Here is a 24,345-nt window from a genome sequence, read left to right as displayed (position 1 = left end):
TGTCTTTAATGTTTTAGAAAGAGGGAACGTGTTATTTGCCAAAACATTTATTTTGTTAGAAAAATTTGGGATCCACTGCGAGTAGTGCACCAACATGCCCACGATTCGTTTTTGTGAGCGCATATCATGATGAGGAGGAAGGTTTCTTAAAGCCTAGAATCTGTCAGGGTCTGGTTTGAGTAGGCCTTTAGAAATTTCGTATCCCAATAGTCAAACTTTGTCAGTGGCTATCGTACTTTTGTCTTCATTAAACGTGATCCCATACTTTCTAGAAGCATCTAGAAATCTTTGCATATTCTCATCGTGCGACTCTTTATCATGACCACATACCGTTACATTGTCCACGTATGCAAAGGTGTCCTGCAACTTTTCATTCTCAATAATTTGATTTATTGTTCTCTGGAAGCATGCAACTCCGTTGGTAACACCGAAAGAGATGCGACAGAACTGATAGAGTTTGCCACATGCCTCAAATGCAGTAAACGTCCTTTCCTCAGTTTTGATTGGTATTTGATGGTAGGCACTTTTGATGTCTAGAGTACAAAAAAACGGAATAGTTGGATATCCGTTCTACCAGTTCATCGACTCGGGGCATTGGGTATGCATCCAGTAAGGTGAAGCGATTTATTGTTTGACTGTAATCAATGAGCATCTTTCTTTTATGTCTCTAGTTTGTTGTCACAAGCACCTGTGCTCTCCAGGGAGACTTTGAAGGTTCAACGATTTTGTCCGAGAGGAATTTCTAACTTCAGACTCAATAAATTTGTTATCACCTATTGAGTGCTTTCGGGACTTAGTAGCCACCGGTCTGCAGTCAGAAGTTAGATTACTGAATAGGCTCGGTGTTTCGACTCGTGCTGCTTTAAGACCACAGATGTGTAGAGGATTGCGTTTTCCTCCGTACGGTATGAAGACTTATAAAGTCTACACCAAGGATTACATCCGAGCACAATCCAGCAAGTATAGAAAGTTTGACCTTTTCGTAGTGTTCTCCCTTGTACTGGACATCAGCAAATGTATGTTCTAGTGTCTTTTCATAAAGATGTGTAGTGGCCATGAATATTCTGTCTGTAGAAGGGCGCACTGGCCATTTATTTCTATGAGACTACAGTGAATGAAACCAGCACGTCTCACCTAACACTGATAAAGTACTATATATATATATATATATATATATATATATATATATATATATATATATATATATATATACACACACACACACACACACACACACACACACGCACGCACACACACACACACACACACACACACACACACACTGGAGATGAAACACATACACACTGAACATGACCTTCTGACACGCTGGACGCACGAAAAAAATAAACAACTCAGTTACACTACAATAGAAAGACATTTTGTTGTGTATTTTCAGTATGACTAAGTCAAATATATTTATTAAATGTTCAAGAAATGTTCACAACAAATATAAATATTAGTTAAAGGTGTTTTTTTCTGGTCAACTAGCTGCTAAAATTAAAAGAAAAAAATTTAGTTGTTTTTTTATATAGGCTAAGAATGCACCTTGTATGTAAATATCACACAATTTTTTAAAAGGAAATTTATATGCAGCGACTTTCGTGCAGTAGTGTGACAAGTAGCGGCAAGACATGGTGCTATCAGTTCCCTCAAAATTTAAAAAAACAATCAGATTTTATTTATTTTTTTGTTTAGTGCCCCAATCAGAATAAAACACCCTTTTTTGTGTTTTGTCTGTCGGTCGGTCTGTCCTTCACGTTTAAATAATAAAAAAAGAGCTCTAAAAGCTATTGAAAACCTGATTTTACCTTTAATGTTCCTTCCGAAACATCTCAATAGTTTTAAGTATCTATAATATATTTTTCCTGATGTTTTTGTGAAAATCAAATCAATGCCAACGAATATTTGTTTGCTTTTCTAACTTAGATTACATTTAATTTTCATGGTTAAACGTTGCAAAAACACATGATCAATAATAATAAAAATCTCTATAGTGACTTATATTTCATTTACTATAAAGTTGTTCCGGATATTGGTTTATAATAAATAAATTATGTCAAATGATTGTTTGAAATTGATTAATATCACACTTATATTCTTTGACAATACGTCACTCTAGTTTAATTATCGATATAAAATTGATCCGTATTCTTATCTTAAAACAAATTTATGTCAAATGACTTTATTTTTTCAAAAATATCGACAATAAGTTGTTAAGGATTTCAAAATAAGAAAGTAATTAACTAGAAACGATTATTAATTATCACTTTATAGACTTATTTTACATTTAATGCTCTTCCTAGAACATAAAAAAGTTGTTTAATCGGTAAAGAATGTTTCGGATTTTGTTTTAAAAAAAGACATCGACCTCTTAGAAATCGTCGCCAAAAATTTCCGAAATTTATCTGAAAAATCTACTAACGCCAAATAACTGTTTGAAATCCCTCTACTAATGAATAAAACAAATAATCTTCTTGTCATTTACGAAAACATGTTGTTCCGGATTTTTTATAAAAATATTTTAAGTCTATTTATGGTCAAATCTCACTTCTCTCTTACACTACTGTCGTGAATTTGTTTATTCGATTGTCTCCCCTAGTATTGGTTTACATTTGTTAGACTATGTACTGACAATATTTCGTATCGTGATCTTTACTATGTGTATAGTTGTTTGTCAATCAGTGTATAAAGCTTTAGATATAACATGGTTTTTGTTATGTTAAAGTACGACAATCTATTACACTGAATCTATGAAGTGTGGTATTGATTCTAAACATGAATAGATTGCTTCGACCGTAAAGGTTTGATGTTGAACCTACCGCACCACAAGCATCAGAAAAGTGGCTAGACTGGTATGAAACCTTTAAAAACTTTTTGTCTGTTATTACCATAGAAAACAATGATAACAAGAAGCTATTTATAAACTACATTTCGCCATCGGTGTACCAGACGATAAGTAACAAAGAAACGTATTAAGATGTAATTCAGTCACTAAATAACATCTACATTCAGCCTACGAATGAAGTATTCGCAAGGCACAAGCCATGTGTAGACAGGAACAGAGTCAATGTATTGAAGTCTTTCTTCTATCCAATGACTGCAACTTCAAAGCTGTGACAGCTGAGCAACTTCAAAGCTGTGACAGCTGAGCAACATCGTGACAAGTCCATACGCGATGCGATCATCACAGGAATTGCCTCCAACATAATTAGAAAATGTCTCCTAGAGAAAACAGATTTAAAGCTGAAGGATACATTTGAGGAAGCTAGATTACTTAAACACGCCTATCAGCATTCGTTGTTGTAAGAGTCAGAGCCAGAAAACACCTGTGAGGCTACTAAAAAATGCTGTAAGAAAACACTCTCTTGATTCTGTCGCTCCCCAGTTGCCTGATCTACGAGCCTCAGTTATTTCCGTTCAAGCAAAACAAGAGGCATACTACTGCGGCAGAGGAAGACATCCTCGTAATGAGTGCCCCAAACGTGAAACAACATGTAATCTGTGTGGTAAGAAGGGACATTTTCAGAGATCTTGCAAATCAAGAAAATCTACAGCTTTTGCCCTCGCTACGTTACACTCTTTAGGACTAGGAAAATCTACCTCCTTGATTCTTCTCAATGGGGTGCCACTTAAACCCCTGATAGAGACTGAAAGTCGTGAGAGTTATGTATCATCTCGAGTTGCCAGAAGTCACAAATGGTGATAAAAACCTACGTGGTCAGAATATTTATAGCTTCTACTCACTTGTCTCGAATTAAGGCCATATCTTTGCTACCATTCGACTCAAATATGAAACATATGAAAATATTAAACTGTCACTTTTAGATGGATTATGTTCAGATGTAATTCTAGGCTTAGATTTTACAAGATTACACGAGAATCTACAGATTCCCTTTAGTGGAAAGAGATCACCTCTGTGTGTAAGTACTCTTAGACCAGCTAAAGTAGAGGCGCCTAGTCTTTTTGGTAACTTATCTCCTAACTGCACTCCAGTGGCAACTAAGACACGCAGAAACTCACTACAGGACACTTAAGTTTATTAATGCTGAGATTCAGAGACTACCAAAAGTAGAAGTAATAGTACCTTCAAAATACCCATGGCGGGCACAGGTTTTTATAACATCCAGTGAGAGGCACAAAAAATGTATGGTTATTGATTATAGCCAGACGATCAATACATTTACGCTGTTAGACACCTATCCCATGACAAGAATGGATGAATTAACAGAGAAGATAGCACACATTTCTGTCTTCAGCACTCTGGACCTCAAGTATGCCTATCATTAGATCCCGATTAAAGAAGAAGAAAGGACATTTACAGCTTTCGAGGCTGGGGGTAGACGTTACTAGTTTAAAGTTATAAATGGAGTGGCTTGTTTTCAACGAACTGTAGATAAAATAATCGAAGACGAGCAACTAGAAAATACATTCGCTTATGTGGACAAAGTGACATGATGCCGAGTCTCATGATAGAAACCTGCAGAGATTCTTCAAAGTAGCTCAGAAGTATGGCATTACGTTCAACGAAGCTAAAAGTGAGATCGGAACATATAGTGTCAGACTGCTGGGATATGAAATGTCTAAAGGTCAGCTCAAGCCTGACCCAGAAAGATTCAAAGCCTTGCGGGAATTAAATGCTCCGTCGAACCTGCGAGAATAGAAACGAATAGTTGGCCTGCTGGCGTATTATTCTCTATGGATTCCTAATTTCTCAGACAAAATCAGCTTGTTAACTAGAAATAAACGATTTCCTGTCCCTGAGGAGGTCAAAGTATCATTACAGAACTTGAAGGACGAGCTTGAGAAATCCGCTGCTTACACCATAGATCACACTCGCCCGCTAACAGTGGAGGCAGATGCTTCTGACATGGCTATAGCAGCTACACTTAACCAAGATGGCCGGCCTGTGGCTAACAGTGGAGGCAGATGCTTCTGACATGGCTATAGCAGCTACACTAAACCAAGATGGCCGGCCTGTGGCTAACAGTGGAGGCAGATGCTTCTGACATGGCTATAGCAGCTACACTTAACCAAGATGGCCGGCCTGTGGCTAACAGTGGAGGCAGATGCTTCTGACATAGCTATAGCAGCTACACTAAACCAAGATGGCCGGCCTGTGGCTAACAGTGGAGGCAGATGCTTCTGATATGGCTATAGCAGCTACACTTAACCAAGATGGCCGGCCTGTGGCTAACAGTGGAGGCAGATGCTTCTGACATAGCTATAGCAGCTACACTAAACCAAGATGGCCGGCCTGTGGCTAACAGTGGAGGCAGATGCTTCTGACATAGCTATAGCAGCTACACTAAACCAAGATGGCCGGCCTGTGGATAACAGTGGAGGCAGATGCTTCTGACATAGCTATAGCAGCTACATTAAAACAAGATGGCCGGCCTGTGGCCTTCTTTTCCCGGACACTATCGAAAAGCGAAAGGAGACACTCATCAGTGGAAAAAGAAGCGTATGCAATAGTAGAATCTTTGAGAAAGTGGAAACACTTTCTTATCCCGAAGACCTTTACCCTTGTCACATACCAGCGATCCGTGTCCTTTATGTATTGTAGACAAAATAAAGGCAAGATCAAGAATGAGAAGATCCAAAGGTGGAGGTTAGAGCTATCCTTCTTTCACTATGACGTCGTTTACTGACCAGGTACACAGAGCTCAGCTGCCGAAACTTTCAGCAGAAATTGCTATTTATCCGCTATGTCAAATAATGACATAAAGTTACTCCACAATAGTTTGTGTCACCCTGGTGTAACTCGGATGTTACATTTCGTGAGATCAAAAAAATTACCTTTTTCTTGCGATGACTTCAGAACAGTGATCAACCAGTGCCAGACATGTGCTGAACTTAAACCTCGATTCTTGACTCAACTAAAAGGACAATTAATCAAAGACACTCAGCCATTCGAAAGAATAAGCATGGACTTTAAGGAACCTCTCTCTTCAAATTCACGCAATAAATATCTACTTACCATGATCGACGAATTCTCTAGGTTTCCTTTTGCTTTTGCATGCCCAGATATGTCATCTGCTACTGTTGTTAAATGCCTAAATGAGTTATTCGCCTTATTCGGGCTACCTTCCTATGTCCATACCGACAGAGGTACTTCCTTTATGTTTGCTGAAGTACAGAAGTACCTTAACGAAATAAGAGTGGCTACGAGCAGGACAACGCCTTATAATGCTAGAGGAAACGGTCAAATAGAGAAACTGAACAGTACCCTTTGGAAAGCTATAACTTTTGCCTTACACTCCCAGGACTTGAGTACGTCTCAGTGGGAACTAGTATTACAAGACGCGTTGCACTCAATTCGGTCACTTCTGTGTACGGCGACGAACAAAACTCCACATGAGAGACTCTTTGGATTCTATCGCAGAAGTAGTTCTGGAACATCCCTACCAACGTGGTTAACATCTCCTGGTCCCGTGTTGTTAAAAAGAAATAATAGATCCTCTAAGTATGACCCTTTAACAGAGGAGGTAGAGTTGGTGAACAGCAACCCTCAATACGCTCTTATCAGAACACATACGGGCCGAGAAGAAACAGTTTCTTTAAGATTGTTGGCGTCCAAAGAAAAAGACTGTTTCACAGAAAATGTGAGACCCCTTGTACAGAGAGACGGTTCTTCAGGGAACGCGACACCCTCACTTCAAAGCGAAACAGGAAACAACGCAGAGAACTCTACTCTAAATCATCCTGCTAAACAATCAACGGAGTCAACCTTATCAGGGGAAGTGGACTTGGTTGAAGCCCCGACCATCGAGTCGCCAAGAAACTTTGTAGGTAATGATAGTACTGATAATACTAATCCATCCTGCCAATACAACCTAAGAGAAAGGAAATCAAAACTCAACTACAGGGTTTAACTGACTAATGTGTTTGATAAACAGTTTGATATCAACCAATATTGCAGATATATTTAGATGTTTATGAATTGTGAACTTATAATATTTACATAAGATTTTTACCAAATTATTAAATTTTTACTACCTTTACTATTTTAACTGTGAAAAGACCTTGTTTTTAATGATTTAACTGTATAGAATTTAGCCCTTGTTATATAAAGGGAGAGTGATCCTTAACGGATTACGGGCACGACATGGCCTAAATTGTGCTGATGTGCCTAAACCCAAAAATCAAACTCATAATTGTATTTTTCTTTGACTATCTGTTGTTGTGTTACATCTATAAAATTTAAACGTAGGGTGATTGTCGTGAATTTGTTTATTCGATTGTTCCCACTAGTGTTTACATTTGTTTCACTGTGTATTGACCATATTTCGTGTAGTGATCTTTACTACGTGTGAAGTTGTATGTTAAAGTACGACAGTGTTGAGTGTGGAAGTAAAAAAAAAAAGATAATAGAATTCTCGTTCGAGAGAGCGTTATGACGCCAGAGTAATAATAAAAAAAGTCTTACGACCAAAAGCTATAAAAGACTTAAATATTTAATTACGAAACGGAAAAGTTAGCGATTGTATGTAAGATTATTTTTCAAGTTGCAAACAGGGAAAGCTTTAAAGTGAACCTATAATTCTCAGTCAAGAAGCATGTGTTTGTGAATGAAGGGTCGATATAAGCATAGGGTCGAGGTTGGAGCTGATACTGGTTAACAAATTCACGGGTAAAAAGTACATGAGTAATAGCAATAGATGTTCCATTAGATGTAACAGATTATACAATTTAAGTTTTTAAGGGAGGATGGGCAAAGCAGGATGTAAAAAGTAAAAAAAAAGGACCGGCACCAAAAAACTATCACAAAGACTATCAAGTATTTAAAAATACACGAAAAGAAGAATTGAAGTCAGATAGTGTAAGAAAAAAAAAAGACTTTTTGGTTAGGAGGACATAAAAGTGACATTCGAATTTAATGATCGGTCCAAAAATAAACACAACAATGGTAAAAAATAATATATATGTAGCCTTGGACCAAATCAACGGGCATAACAGGTGGGTAATGCTAGTATAATATATATAGATGTTCTATTCTATCATCTTAGAGTTGCATTAGAGTTTTAGACCTACGAATAGAGAGATGTGTAACCTTTCGTATAATTTCTAATGAAAAAATGTAGGCCAGGAATTCTAAATTCGCAGATATAAGGAACGAATTTATGTAAAAATGCTTTCGAAACACAAATTTGAAGCTTAATTTTATTAAATAATGAAATCAATACACTAAATTTTGTAATTTTCATGTGTCAAAGTGAAAAACTATCTGTGCAAAGTGTAGTTCTTAAAATTAGATATAGATCTAAATCCTTTCGATATTTTGTCATGTTAACATGGTAAACATAGCTTAGATTTATAAGATACTATACTTTCATAGAGTTGGAAAACTTTTTTTTGAGGGTCTTAAGTTTGTTTTAGGTCTACAATACATACACTACAGTCCCAGTTAGTACCCAAGGAACATGTATGCCTAGTTTTATCAAGATTGGTCAAACGGTTTTGATTTCTATTCGGCACATACATACATACATACATACATACATACATACATACATACATACATACATACATACATACATACATACACACGTACATACATACTAAATGCATGACGAGTAGGACATAATCATCTTCTTTTTTGAAGTAACGTCTGTATTATCAGATAAGATAAGATACAAACATACATACATACATACATACATACATACATGCATGCATACATACATACATACGCCTAAATTCTTCTTTATAGTGTGTTTTTTTGCGTGTAATAGAGTAGACACATCACATAACTGCTACCTGCTAATGTAGTTATTTGGACACATTTTTATTTTTTACAATTATCCAGTTCTTGCTATTTCAAGGTTGGTTGTTCCGCAATAAATGCTGTAGAATTTTCGAGGCTGTTAGCGTATGTCTATGTACTGTGAGGAGTCAGCACTTAGTGACTGGCTCCAACTTAACAAGTGCTCAGTTAGAAGTGGGTTCAATTCGATAGAAGAACGTTGGCTAGTTTTGATTCGCCTTTAATGTGCACAGATACTACTGTAGAAGTAGATATATTCGGCTTGACACAGGACGATGAAATTGAAACATAGTTATAAGCCCCAGTTGGAGACTAATTTTACAATGCAGCTCTTAAATTTCTGGTTACATTTCATTGACTACAAATTTACAAAAACGTTGAACAAATAATCAATAACCTTTCGTAGAAAAATTACAATCAGTGATTCTCTTCGCTGTAAAATGTGACCTATTTTTCAAATGTTAAAAGAGCTTCTAATTGAAATATTGCAAATTAACACCACACCGAACCACAAGTAATTGAATATTTTCTCAGCAAATGTTAATCACTTTCATCTACTTTTGTTGACACGTTTATAGAAAGCATTACGTTTCAGTAAGTGAGAAAAAGAAGATAAATAGAAATGATGATTTGATGTGTTCATCTAAAGAAATCTAAAGAAAAACTTCAGAAAATGAAACTCGGCCAATTTGGAGATATTTGGAATTAAAAAGACAGAAAAAATATTATTCAAAGATCCTTGTTGTAAATATACAATTTTTATTGTTCAATAAATTATTCTTTCTTAAACTGATGGTGATATATAATTAATCACTGAAATTCTTGTAATGTTTTATTCTTGCAAGGACTCCATCTACAGACATTGTGAAATAAAGCTTTACTATCACTACTCCAGCCAAATGTGTGGTCTTGTTTGTCCGTCCGACCCTCTCTACATAACACAATTTGCAAGATGTTCCCGCACATAAAAGAAATAATAGTGCAACATTTCGCTTTGATCAGACATTGTGTGTCGGAGAACTGCCGTGTACAAACTTTTTTCCAGATAAACAGAAATATTAAAAAGCAAGGTTAAGATACTAATTTTTTGAAGAGAGGAAAAAGACTGCTTCTCTACTAGTCACACCCTCCTTCTGCAGAGCACAGTTCTTTCTCATGTAGTTTCTGAACTAGACCGCCGGCAGACTACGGCTTTGTCTGCACGTCGCATGTAAAACACTGAACTCATTCCTAATCTGAAAAAAACAGGAAAACATTGCCATAAAAAATGTAAATTAAAAAACATTTTAAAACTACATTACGTTTATACATATTACTAGAGATTACAGTATTTAAATACTATCACAAACAGAAAAGTGCATTTCCTATTCCATATTCTAGGACTACTTTGTAAGTGTTCCTTTTTCTCTGTGCCATTAAAGCAAGAGAAGGGTTGCCTAAATCAGCCTTAAAAAAAAAAGGCTCTATAGAGTTTACATTTGTAAATTACTCTACACGACTAGGTGGACACATGCTTCCTTCTTGGGACGAACTTCTGTAACGAATTAGATGTAAACAAATAACATTTTATGAAATAAATGTGTAAGAAAAAAAGAAACTTAACATTTAATAACATAAAATTATAATCTATTTAATGTTGCTTATACAAACTACTACCAATGTTGAGACTCACTTATTACGCCAACTAATCGATCAGGAATACTCTTGCCGGCGACTCGTTTCATGTAGTTTGCGAAACTATTTCAACAGATGTCCAATTAAGTAGCTAACCCAGTCACTATGTATGGAATCGCGGTCTCCTGTGTACTTATCACCAGTGTCAGCATGACCACTGTTCTATACAACGCTGCCAGGTTCAAACCTTCAAGTCAGAGTTCGAACTATGAAAACTTTTATTCTTATTTAGGCGTAGATGGAGACTATAATGGTGCAGTACTTAGTGGGCATTGTATGCATACAGGCTTTGAACGTACACCCTGGTGGATAGTGGACTTGCTTGGTCAGTTTGATGTGCAGCAAATAAAACTCTATAACAGGTACTTCTTTTATAAAAACGTTTTTCATATAAAGAAAATACTTCTAGATTTTATTTAGAATTTAATTTCACGCCTTGATGTGTGTCTTTGTGTATAGAGGAGGACCTTTCTATTATTGCAACCAATGAAAGCTAAAGACAGCTGAACATGATGTACACAAATTAAATGTTTCCAATTTTCATCTGTGTTGCGTGCGCAGCATGGTGTGAATGTGGAAGAGTGTGAATGCGTGTTGAAAGATAGAGGAGAATTACATATTGAGATAATGTAAACGAGGATATTATGGGTATTATTATTCGATGAACCAAGAATAAAGTTCTTATAAATTTACTTTGGTTCTCTCCGCCTCCCAGGTAAAAAAAAAATAAATAATATATATATGTGTGTGTGTGTGTGTTATGTGTGTACATAATTAATCTTTATTACATTCTGTTAATTCATTCTTTCGGGAGACGCACCCTAGAATAGGTTCTTCCTTGTGTAAGAGGAAAAATTGTAGACTTTCCGCCCTTGCCAGAAAGGGGGTCTGGGGAAGAAGCATCGCCACCAAGTACTATTTCCGGTATTGAAAGCCAACAAACTACATATTTTGAGATATCTACAGTGCATTATCCTGCTATTTAAAAGTTTTATTCCAAAAACCGTATGTGCTATTCTTACTGACTTAGACCCTCCCGCGCCGTTCGAGCATATGCCGTCAAGCTGTTTCCACAAAAATTTATCACTGGCAATGTCTGCAGCCTTTTCCCACCTGTACTGAGGACCTCCATGAATGTGTGGTGCCAAGTTGTACTAGGATGTCATCGCAATTCTTATTATGCGTTATTCATTTTGTCGGAGAACATGTCCCGCAAACATCATGCACCGTCACAACCTTACTAAGGCGTCGACACCAGTTCGACAAAGGATTTCTTAGATTAAGATCTGATCTCTATACTGACTCCAAAAATCGTCTTAGCGATCTTCGTTGAGCTACATTTAGTGTTTTTCAATTTCGGCAGATGACTATCCACTGCATTTTATTAATGAAGCCCGCTGGTAAAAATGTGTAACCTCTTTTTGCTAGCTCTAGGAATTACGTGACTGTAGTTTGCTTTAGAACAGTGATTCCCAAAGTGGTCTATATAGACCCCCAGGGGTCTACGAGGACTTCCAAGGGGTCTACGGAAGTGAAAAAATAAATTGGGGGTCTATGGCCTGTTAATGGGGGTCTACGAAGGCGGATCTCATTGAAGCATGACCATTCATGAAATTAACTCGTTCACGCATGATTTGTACCTTAGTTAATCCTTTGAATTTCAACCCTGTTAGTGGAATGATTTTTTTTTTAATTTAAACATTTTAACGTATTATTTTAAATACCTTAATTGTGTCTACAGGAAAGTAATAATTTACATGGCCGAGTCTATAAAATAAAATGTTGACCGTAAATTGTTATTAAAAATTTGGCTTCATTCTTTCTTTGTTGAACAACTATTGCATTTGTTCTTTATTTTTTTAAACAAAGTTTGAAGCTATGTCGCTATGAAACCATCGAAGCTGGAACATTGAGAAAAGTCAACATGAAATAATATAGATTAAGATTTGAAATACTTTTGAAAACTTTTAAATTCAGAATTAAGCCACAGTAGAAAAATGTTGATTAAACATCATAGTAGAGAATAGGTTTGTGAGCGTCTTACAATATATTTAGTTAGGCTTATATCAAACTCTAAAAAACTGCACACTATAAGCAAAATATTGACTTTGCCAACCATTGAAGAGGTTTTACAATCTGTTTTACACAATCCTATATCTGATATCATTAAAAATTCCTCTAAGCAACAATACAGTTCAAAGGTGTAATGGTGAAATGAGTTTTGGACAATGAATGGTTATCGTGTTATTACAATTTACTTTTTTAAAAAGCTGGACTAGTTAACCTTGCCTGATAATGTAGTGGTATTATTATATTTTTGTTATGATTCAAGAAATTCAAAAAGAATTGCTTTTTGCCTGAGATTTTGATCAATTGCTCCTTCACAATGAAGTATGATAGTTTTCGAAAGGCTTATCTTTGACACTATTTTTTCTGAGTTCTTGGTTGCTAAGATCCTATTTTGAAACACAGAAATTAAACGGGAATCGGATATAGTCTATTTCACAAACTTGTTTCAGAAATTGAATGAGGTTAACTTGCAGCTACAATGTGATAACCTAAATTTGATCAACACGAAGGCATAATCTCAGTGTTTCATGTGAGGATTAAATTAATGAAGCATACAATGACAATGATAAATTTTCTTACTTTCGAGAAGATAGAATGTTAACCCGAACTAAATTGAAGCCCAAGATTGACATTTTATTATGAAAGCTGCCCACCAATAGGCGTTTTTTTTTGTTGTTGTTTAGTTACTTCTTGTAATGTATATTAAATTTTATTTTGCTTTATTTTGCTTTGAATGTCATCAATAAATATATATCGCATAGTAATCAGTGAGAAAAGCACATCTGAAGTTAATGAATTTTCAAAAAAATGCTGGGGGGTCTACCGAAAACTTAAAAACATGCAAAGGGGTCTACGAGACAAAAAAGTTTGGGAACCACTGCTTTAGAATAATATTGAAGAGAAAGGTTTTCAACAACAAAATTCTCTGTAGGGTGAATTTTAAACTCAAAACCATCTGCAGGGGTGTTAAAATTATTTTTAAAAAGCCATCTGGAGGAGGAGGGTTTAAGCTCAACCCCCTCCCCTGGGTTGGCTACGCTCAAAGAAGTTTGGTGTCTAAATTGCTTTTTTTATATTTAAGATGTATTTTTTAGCATCAAACTTCACTGAATGGGTGTTTAAACTTAAAAGCCCTTTGGCTACGCTCATAGAATTTTAAGTGTGTTCTTTGCATTTTTATATTGAAGAGGAAGTTTTATCGTAAATTTCGGAAGGGGGTTTTAAATCAAAATCTTCCTTAGCTGTGCTCTTGGATTTTGGGGATTGTCATTTGCATTTTTAGCGTCCCCCGTAAAGTCCGTCTGTTCGTCTGTCACACTCAGATCTCCAAAACTAGAAGAGAAATGAAAAATATTTCACCATGCGATGCCGCTTGAAAAGTTAAGTGCAACGCTACTTTTGGTTTTCTAAAAAAGCAAAACGTTTAGTTTATGAAATTAATTATGCAAGCGACTTTTCATAATAGTACACCTATTCTAAAACAATTCCATCAATGTAAGGGAGGCAATGTTACAATATGTTAACAAAGAAGACGAATTTCTTGTGTATTTTCAGTATCACTAAGTCAAATGTATTTATAAAATGTAAAAGAAATGTTCACAACAAAACTAAATATTAGTTAAAGGTATTGTTTCTGGTCAACTAGCTGCTAAATTAAAAGAAAACATTTATGTTTGTTTATACAGGCTAAGAATGCACTTTGTATATAAATATCACGTACATTTTTTTAAATGGACTTTTTATTCAGCGACTTTCGTGCAGTAGTGTGACAAGCATCTGCAAGACATGGTGCTATTAGTTCCCTCAAAAATTTAAAAATAATAATGTTTTATTTATTTTTCTTTAAGCCCTCATCATAATAAAAGAGGCTTATTTTCGTGCGTTTTGTCGGTCGGTCGGTCTGTCCGTCACGTTTAAATAAAAAAAACTCTATAAGCTTCTGACACTCTGATTTACCCTTTAATGTTTTTCTAGTAACATCTTAATAGCTTTAAGTATTTATAAAAGATTGTTCAGGATGTTTTTGTGCAAAATTAGTCAATGCCAACGAATGTTTGTTTGCTCTTCTAACCTATTATACATTTAATTTCCATTCTTAAACGTTGCAAAAACACATTATCAATAAAATGTTGTTCCATTTTTTTTAATGTAAATAACATATACATGCTAAATCAAAATCGCATAGCTGACTAATATTACACTTATATTCTTTGACGATGCGTTACTATAGTTTAGTTATCGATATTAAATTGTTCCATATTTTCATCTTTAAATAAACATTTTAAAAATATCGACAATAGGTTGTTCAGGATTTTAAAAAAAAGAAAGTAATTTACTAGAAACAATTATTGAAAATCACTTTTTAGACTTATTTTACATTTAATTTTCTTGCCGAAACATAACAAAAAGTTTTTTAATCGATAAAGAAAGTTCCGGATTTTTGTTTGAAAAGAAATCGACCTACATTACTTACATTTTCTTACAAATCGTCGCTACAAATTTCTGAAATTTATATGAAAAATCTACTAATGCCAAATAACTGTTAAAAATCCATCTTTCAATAAATAAAACAAATAATATTCGCATTTACGAAACAATGTTGTTCCGGATTTTTAATGAAAGAAAATGTAACTCTATTTTTATGTTAAATTTCACTTTTCTCTTACACTACATTTAATTTTCTAGCTAAAACGTTACAAATTCTAATTATCGTTAATATTATGTTCCGATATTTTAGGAAAACAACTTCCAAACACCAAAGTATGGTATTAAATTCTCTCCACAAGGTGTGGTACATCTAATTTTTATACATGACCATCCCATAAACTTAATTAACGGTATTACATTTATCTGGAATTCTCTTTTTCTTTCTTACCATTTATACAATCATCCGGAACAATCTATAATATATATACTTCAATCATACTTAAAACTATTGTGGTAATTCGAAACGAAATATAAATGTTAATCAAAATTTCAATGGCTTTTAGTTGTTGTTTTTTAAATTAACATGACGGACAGACTGACTGAAAGACAAAACGCACAAAAAATGCGGCCTTAATCCTTTTTAAATAAATTCTATTAGAACTCAGTGCACCAATGTCGTTAATATCCCGTGTTAATAAAAACATTTTTTTGTACTAGCCCATTGTGACGTAATGACTTTTTTTTGCTCTGACGTCATATGAATTTAGTTCTTTAAATGAAATGCAAAAAGAACTCACTTGGTGCACCAATGTCTATGAACACTCGATAACTGGGTCGTATTGATAAATGCATTTTTTAGTCTAGCTAGGCCGTGTGACGCAGTGGATTTTTTTCCCTTTGACGTCATATGGAATTAATTCTTAAAATGAAATGCTAAATCAACTCGGTATAGTAATGTTTATCAAACCTCGTTATCTGACTCGTATTTTAAAATAGACATTGCTAGATTAAGATCTTATCTAAATTTCTTAAACTATATCTAGATTTTGTTTAATATATCTTGATGTTTTACAATATATCTAGATTTTTAAACTATATCTATATTTATATTCTAATTAAAATCATTTTAGGTCTAGTTTAAAACGATATAGACTAGATCAAGATATAGAATTTCAATTTCTAGATTAAAGTGTAGACTTTGATTTCCAAAGTCTAGATTAATATTGCAATGCTATAGCCTAATATACTAAAACTAATCTACTTTTTAAAAAAATTTAATGTTGCATTCAGTCTATTGATAGATTTTCTAGGCTTTTTATTTTCATAAATCTAGACATCGAGGTAGGCCTACAAGCAAGATATCTATTCTTCTCTTCTTATTATTTTCAATTACAAATCAATGCTGAAAGATGATCTAAAATCGCTCGTCTGACATTTTGTACATACTCGGTAGATTTCATGCCGCAATGTGTAATAATCTCTGTATCAATAATAGGCTATTACTTTGTAACCAGTTTGTTATTAAGTTGACAGAAATGCCTGATCGTGCAGTTAGCGTGCTGCACTGATTATCTTCACGGTCTCGGGTTCATACCCAGCTCACTGCCACCCCCCGTCGTCCAGCGGGAGGTTAGGACATGGAACATGTAAAACAGAAAGAACAATTTACAAGGGCAAATAAATCTATGAAACAATATTTATTACTTTTGACAATAAATATAAAATTATGTTTTGACTATTCCTTGCGAATAGGCGGATCCAAAAGGAATAACACAAACTCTCTTTGTAATCTTGTTTTTGTTTTGTTTTACACAAGAGGGGATTTAACTGCAAAACCCCCTGGTAGGAGGTTTAAATCACAAAACCCGTTTGGCTGTGCTGGGATGGTTTAGTATTCAAATCTTACCTAAAATAAACGTAATCAAAGCAAAAAAAAAGTGACTAAATTCCACCCACCCCCTTGCGGGGGGATTTTATTTCGTGTGGGGCCTTGAACCCCACTCCCAACCGTCTGCCTACGCCCATGGGTTCTGTTTGGTGTGTGATTAAGAGTCTCGTAACAGACGTAACAATCATAAAAATTGAGGAATCAGATTTCTAATAGAAATGGATTTTTTTTTTTTTTTTTTGTGTTCAAGTGATACACGCTGTAAACATTTGTCCACTATCGCTATTCACACAATTATTTAGGACAATGTATTCATCTTTTTATATTTCAAATGGCAACATATTAATTACGTACATCCTATCTACAATATTTAATATGATTTATATCAAAGAGAATAGTTTTAATAAGAAAATTAGACCTAGGAATTTACTTACCAAATCGGGCTATTTGACCAACTGGATTCAAGTTGAAATTAAAAAATATTCGCTTCCTTTCTGTGTAAAATACGGTGTATAATAAACAAAGAAGAGGTCGATAAATTTATCTACGTGTTTAAAAAACTTGTCCACAACTTTTCATGTGAAAAAAAATCGTTTTAAAGTCATGTGTACATATGTACACACCGTGTACGAAGGGGATATATATAATAATAATAAGCGCCTCCTTCGACGTCGAAGATGAGCGAAATATCCTATGAACTCGAAGACGGCTGTGAGGTCCGGTCTTTGTTATGACAAGCCAATTACGCTGAAAGCACAAGTAGTTTGTTATATTGCAGTCTATTGCATTCTATCTTCTTTCTCTCACAGAAACGAAGACTACATCTCTGCTATTAGAGTGAAAAACTTTACTCTTGATATATTTGATGAAGATCCAAGACAACTTGCCAACTTTCCTAACATAACTGGCCATTTGTGCTACAATCAGACTGATCCACTGGAAACAACACCATTGCTGGTCAACTGCAGGACCTCCATTCTTGGCAGATATATTCGTCTAAGTATGACGTAAGTACAATTGTTATCGTAAGGTTTTAGGCCTGGATATTGTCTTTTGAAGCTTAATATTTAATGTACTAAGGACAGCGTTGCGCGATTTAAAAACCATTTCAACTCACCTGAAACTATCTATAATGGAGAACACTTTTATATGGTTAAATACAATTACAATATTACCATACTATCATATAGTGTTTATCTTTCGAGAAATGTGTAATAACTAATATATTAATTAATATATATCTAGTCGACTCAAGGCTTTAGGCCATTGCTACCTATACGATCACAGTGGGCCCCGCACTTTCATAGGACCCGCGATAATTCTAGGTGTAAATTATTAAATTTTACCATTTTCTAACTTATAACAAATTTCCCACGGCCTCCTGATTTACCAGGAGCTCCTGGAAATCTCCTGAAATTGCAAAATGCACAAAAAAAATCATAGAAATCTCCAGAAATTATTAAAATCTTTTGATATTCATACAAATCTCCTGAAATATATAGACAACGATTGTCATTTTGGTGTGTCATTCAATATAAAAAACGCCAAACCTACGCGCGATTAAAAAAAACGGCATTATGCATTACCCGTAATTGTCGATTCTGGTGAAAGAAGCTTCTCGCGTATCAAACTAATGAAGAATTACTTGAGGTCAACAATTCTCGTAGATAGATTAAAGCATTTGGTAATTTTTGCATATTGAGCGGGATCTATGCAAGAAATAGAATTATTATAATATACTGAATGACTTCGCTACACGCAAGGCTCGTAAAGTACGTAGTAAAAATGAATAAAATGCAAAGACGAATGTATTTTCTAATGCAAACTCTTTATTTTCACTTAGGGCCAATTGTCCGTATCCTTACCCAAAACTGGGCACCGCGATATCCGTTTTGCAAAGGGCCCCACAATGGTTAAGTCCGGTCCTGCTATTTAGTGACGAGTGAAGAAAAAAGAAGAAGACATTCTACTATAATAAAACGTGAAACAAAAATCATTGCATGGTTTATAAAACTTCTTGGCTTTCATATTTACATCTATTTCTGGTTTCTTCCTTGGCGATGAGGGTTTTTTTCTTGTAGTACTACACAAATCTAGAAGAACAGTTGGTAGTGCTCAATAGTTTGGTGTTTTGTATAAGTGTAGAAATCTTATTCTTATCTGGAGGTCACTCGCAAAGGCCGTGGAATACAGATTTGAGACCAAAAGAAAATCCGCTGCCGAGGACAGATGCAGACGGCGAAAAGAAAATCTAAATCAACCACCTGCGCACAATGGTTATGCTTATCTTAATGTGGCAAAATATGTAGGTCACTGTCGGGGCTGCACAAAAACTGGACATACTGCATTCCTCACTGATCTTCGGACTCGAAGACAAGCCTTATATTATTAGAAATCTAATTCTTATCTTAATCTTCGCATTATTCTTAATTAAGCTACTTTTCTTCATATGATTTGAGCAAGATTATTCTTGAAAGGACTCAAAAAACTTAATATATTTTAGCTGTTAGGTTTATGCGCGTTTCATGCTATAAATGTGACCTAGCAATATTCCTTAAACGAACTGGCAATTAAAAACAAAATTTAGAGAGCTGTACAAATAAGGCTTTGAAGATATTTTATGACCTATTCATTTATTAAACAAATCAAATTTATAAAGAAATAGGATTTACATAAGATATTTAATTACATTAATAAATTATTCTACAAATTAGAGAAATCCTGAAAGGGTTGGGTACGGAAAAGAAAAATAAAGAGAACAAAGATAAAGCACAATAATAATGAGAACAGATAATCGGAACAAAGATAGCGGAACAAAACAGATAGTGGAACAGCAATATGGGAACAAATTTAGAGGAACAGATATATGACAACAAAGATAGGGGAGAAGAGATATGGGAACAGAGATAGAGGAACATATATATGAGATCAGAAATAGGGGAACAGAGATATGGGAACAAAGATATGGAAATAAAGATATTGGAACAAAGATACGAGATCAAAGATAGGGGAACGGTGTTTATGTGTGTGTCTGTGTGGGTGTAATTTACTATTTCAATCTAAAAATGAAACTAAATATGATTAAAGCCCATGGGTAAAAAACGTAAGTCTAAAATTGGATTTCATGTGTGTGTTTTATCATATCAAGGGATTTAAACGAATTCTCTTTAGAATGGTCCATAGAAATAAAGTTTCAATTAAATTTTATTCGCGATTTTCTGAAGTATAACTAGAGTACATTGTAAGGAATCTTGAAATGACAAATGAGATGACTAAAACACTTTTACTTACTATACCTGTATTCAAGTAACTTCATGGAGTCTTGACCACTGGGGGGGGGGGGGTTAATTGGAATTTTATTCTTATGTTAATAATATATAGCATTTATTTATATTCTAACCTATAGTGGCCCACTTTGGCCACTTTTTTGGTGTGGGATTGGACGATTGCATCGATCCCGCCCCCACAGTTACATACTTTAATTTTCAAAATTACTTGTTAATATTGTAACCATCTTAATATTATGGCTTTCCCCTTCTGGTATGTTGGCCAATTTAATAGGGTGGGGGACGGCAATAGCATAAATCCGCCCCCCCTTCTGACCCTTAATTTTGAGTGTGGGATTGGTCCAATTTTTTTGCCGAAACATAATTAGTTACATATCTATATGATAAAAATGACTTATTGATATATATATATATATATCATAACTAATCTTTATATTAAGTGTTTCCCTTTCTGGTATATTTGCCGCTTCTGTGGCGGTGGGTAGTGGGTGGCAATTGCATCTAGACTTTTGAGTGGAGGGGACAGTCTAATTTTTAAGCAGAGTGTCTTAACAAAAATAGTTGAGAATCTTTATAGTATAAACAGACTTATTGATATTGGAACCCACTTGTATATTATGTCACCCACATCCTCATCTCAAATTAATAATTAGTAAATATAAAATAAAAGAGAGTTGTACCAGGTGTTGGGGCGATAGATTTAATCACCCCTCCCACCTGGCAAACCTAAACTTTTTTCTTTTGAAATATAGTTATGAAATTACGAATTGTTTATACAAAAAAATGTTACTAATATGAGTTATATATGCTATAAATGACATTGTCATATTGAGTCGCCCCAGCTCATATTCTTTAATGCCAAAATGCAATCGATAGCAATAATTATAAAAAAGTAGAGCGGTCTTTTACGTTTCCACTCTATCGGCCCCGACGAAAACATGACGTTTTAAAGCAGAATAGTGAAATATGGCGACAAAGTCTATATAACTGAGCATGAATTTAAAATAATTATTGAAAGAATATGTTTTGGTCAATTTAGAATTCATAAGAAACTTTTAAGTAAAAGAGTAACACTTGAGGATGAGTTCTGAGACTTGATATTTTTTTTCTAGTCGCCTTTTTATATACTTATAATCAATCTAAGATTTTTCTATTGTATAAATAGGTTTGGGATTAAAACTCAAACTTTTATTCTTGAATCCTGAAATTAAAAAAAAAAATTAAAAATAGTTAAGAATCTAATTGGTCTACCTGATTTCTTCTTCGTCTTCCGAATTATTTTGTTTTTGTTCAGAGCTTTGTATTATAGGTTTTTAACATAAAGAAGTTACAAACAAGCGTATTGAGCAAAATTATAAACTAGTGTATTATTTTTTTTATTCTGCAACCCTTAAAGCCTTAATCTAAATATGTAGAGTATCGTATCTTTTTAAGAAACACATCTGCTTAGGGCCAATAAATTTATATAATCATTTTTTAAAATGAAAACATAATTCAAAGGGTTCTTAATTAGACATTAAGCCCGCGTCAAAACAGTCGTATATCTAACGAGCATTTAACCATTATTCTGAACAAAAAAAAAAGCCTACTTCAAGAGGTCTCCCTTAACAAGAAAATAATATTACGATAAATACGCGAAATAAAGATCTACTTACACTACTTGTATCTCGATTGTCACTCACACTTCAGTATCGGCCATTACACCCACGTGACTTGATTGTACTACATTTGATCTGCCTTTTTAAATAGGATGAATAATGAGCTGCCCACTGGGGGAGCTTACAGCGCTACCCCATACCCCTTAGCTGACAAGGGAAAGGCCACCAACATGAGGTTTTGTTTTTGCGAAGTTTAAGAAACACTGCTCTAGTTGTAATAAGACCACTTTTTATTGTCAATATAATATTCATTATTTATTAAGATCAAAATAATCGCTCTATAAAATGTATTAATGAAGTATTGTCTTTTTTTAAAAGGTAGTTTAAATGTTTTTCTTGGTTGTCTTTCAACATAACAGAAACAAATACTTTTTAAAGACTACAATAAAATTTTAAAAAATTAAATTAGTTCATAAATAGCAGGTCTAATAAAATAATTTCTGTCACGAATGTTTACGTGCACGCCATTTCAATATTTTGTTGTTTGATTAACTGGAGATTTAAATTGATTACATTCCTGTACAAGATTTTGTATTATTCAAATTTATTAATATTAATATATTTTTATTCAGTTTTTATCAGTTTTGTTTTATAAATCTTTCTCTTCAGAACTGATGTTAACAACCCGCTACATATCTGTGAAATGGAAGTATTAGTTGGTAGCTCCATCTATGAATTAATAAACTTTGACAAACTAATGAACACCAAACTAGTGGACACGCCCATGGCTCAAGTTCAACTCAGCGACTCCTTTTTTTGTGTACGGGAATGTCTCCAGCGTCGGATGTCTACCTACTGTACAGCTGTGAACTGGATCACATCCACTCGGTCATGTCAGCTTTTTAGTATCAATCCTTTTGTAGATTTGACAGCTAGACTTATAACAGATCAAGGGACAGATTTATATATTCAACGTATTTAAATGTGTATTTTTAAATGACAGACTAAGAAAAAGGAATAGAGATTTATATATTTTAAGATTTTAAATATTAGTTTTAAAAAAAAACGGGCTTGAAAAAAGAATAAAGATTTATATAAACAAAACATTTAGATATAAAATTGTATATGACAAGCTTTAGAAAAAAATAGACGATTTATATATTTATTTAGATATAAATTTTGATAACCAATTTAAAAAGAACTCTTATTGAATTCAGCTTGAAAGAAAGAACAAGACTATTTTAAGGAAAATAAACTTGACTAGCATCACACACCGGATACACCCGTGGATTTTTTTTTGTTTATTTTGGCCAGGACACACCTACTTAAATTTGCATTAAACGCGCTGTAACTATCCATCTAACAGCCTTGAATTCTTCTATTTGTTACAATGAAATTAAACGGCCCCTCTCTCTTTCTCTCTCTCTCTCTCTTTTCATCTTTCTCTCTCTCTCTCACTCTCTCGTTTCATCTCTCTCACTCTCTCTTTCTGCTCTCTCAGCCTCTCTCTTTCCTTCTCTTTTTCACTCACTCAATTCATCTCTCTCTCACTCTCTTTTCTGCTCTTTCTCAACCTCTCTTTTCTTCTCTCTCGTTCTCTTTTCATTTCTCTCTCTCACTCTCTTTTCTGATCTCTCTCAACCTCTTTCTTTCACACTCTTTCCTTCTCTCTCGTTCTCTTTTCATCTCTCCCTCTTTTCTGCTCTCTCAGCCTCTCTCTTTCCTTCTCTTTTTCACTCACTCAATTCATCTCTCTCTCACTCTCTTTTCTGCTCTCTCTCAACCTCTATTTCCTTCTCTCTCGTTCTCTTTTCATCTCTCTCTCTCACTCTCTTTTCTGATCTCTCTCAACCTCTTTTTTTCACTCTCTTTCCTTCTATCTCTCAGTCTCTCTTCTCTCTCTTTCTCACTCTCTCTGACTCTCTTTCCTTGTGTCTGAAACTCTTTTTTTTTAGTTCGCCCTGCGAATCGTTGTGGACATAGACTTCTGACTTCAAGTGGAACGACCCGCTTTGAAAAGACCTCCCCAGCCCCACCCGATAGGCAGTCATAAACATAGTTTTGATCATGACTTCTAGTCTCACTTTTCCATTCCTCTCCTCGCCTACAATAAAAAAGACTAGTCCTCATGCTGTTCTTGGACTTCTCAAATTTATATGGAACTAGTTTCAAAAATCATCAGTAGTATGATGTATCAATTGGGGTTTTAAGTTTAAGACCCCATCTTTAATTTTTTAAAAATTAGTAGCAATCCACAGCCACCAGGTGATTGAGAAGATAAATCCCTCCCCCTCGTCGATTAAAATTTAAAAAAATCTAAGCCAACTACAGTCACTTAATGCCAATAAAGGTTCAAAGTTCAAACCCGCTCCAATAATAAAAAGAAAATAAAAGAGAAATACAGATAACAATGTCCATGAGCGTAGTCAAGGCTGGTGTTCAGGTTGAAACCTTCTCTACTTAAAACAAAAATAGAAAGCTAGGATCAATAAATTGTATAAATGTTACAAAAAAGTGATATGTTGTTAACTTTCTCATTCCAATAAAAAACCAAAACATAATAATAGTTTCCATAAAAACACAAAAATTACTTTACAATCCCAAATTATTAATAATGTAATGATTTTCTCTATCAGG

The 24,345-nt window shown here is 34.5% G+C and overlaps 1 protein-coding gene across 1 annotated transcript; it reads left to right on the top strand.

The window, feature by feature from the left end:
* Window positions 1–10,514: 10,514 nt before the first annotated feature.
* Window positions 10,515–23,067, top strand: LOC106063256 (uncharacterized). Its single transcript, XM_013221572.2, has 3 exons — window positions 10,515–10,800; window positions 17,633–17,830; window positions 22,378–23,067. The coding sequence occupies exons 1-3, from the start codon at window positions 10,544–10,546 to the stop codon at window positions 22,688–22,690; spliced, it is 768 nt and encodes a 255-aa protein (XP_013077026.2). The 5' UTR covers window positions 10,515–10,543; the 3' UTR covers window positions 22,691–23,067.
* The last annotated feature ends 1,278 nt before the right edge of the window (window positions 23,068–24,345 follow it).

The sequence above is a fragment of the Biomphalaria glabrata genome, chromosome 9, assembly GCF_947242115.1.
Source record: "Biomphalaria glabrata chromosome 9, xgBioGlab47.1, whole genome shotgun sequence".
Classification (NCBI taxonomy): domain Eukaryota; kingdom Metazoa; phylum Mollusca; class Gastropoda; family Planorbidae; genus Biomphalaria; species Biomphalaria glabrata.
Note: the sequence above shows the minus strand (reverse complement) of the source record. Positions and strands in the feature narration are given on the sequence as shown.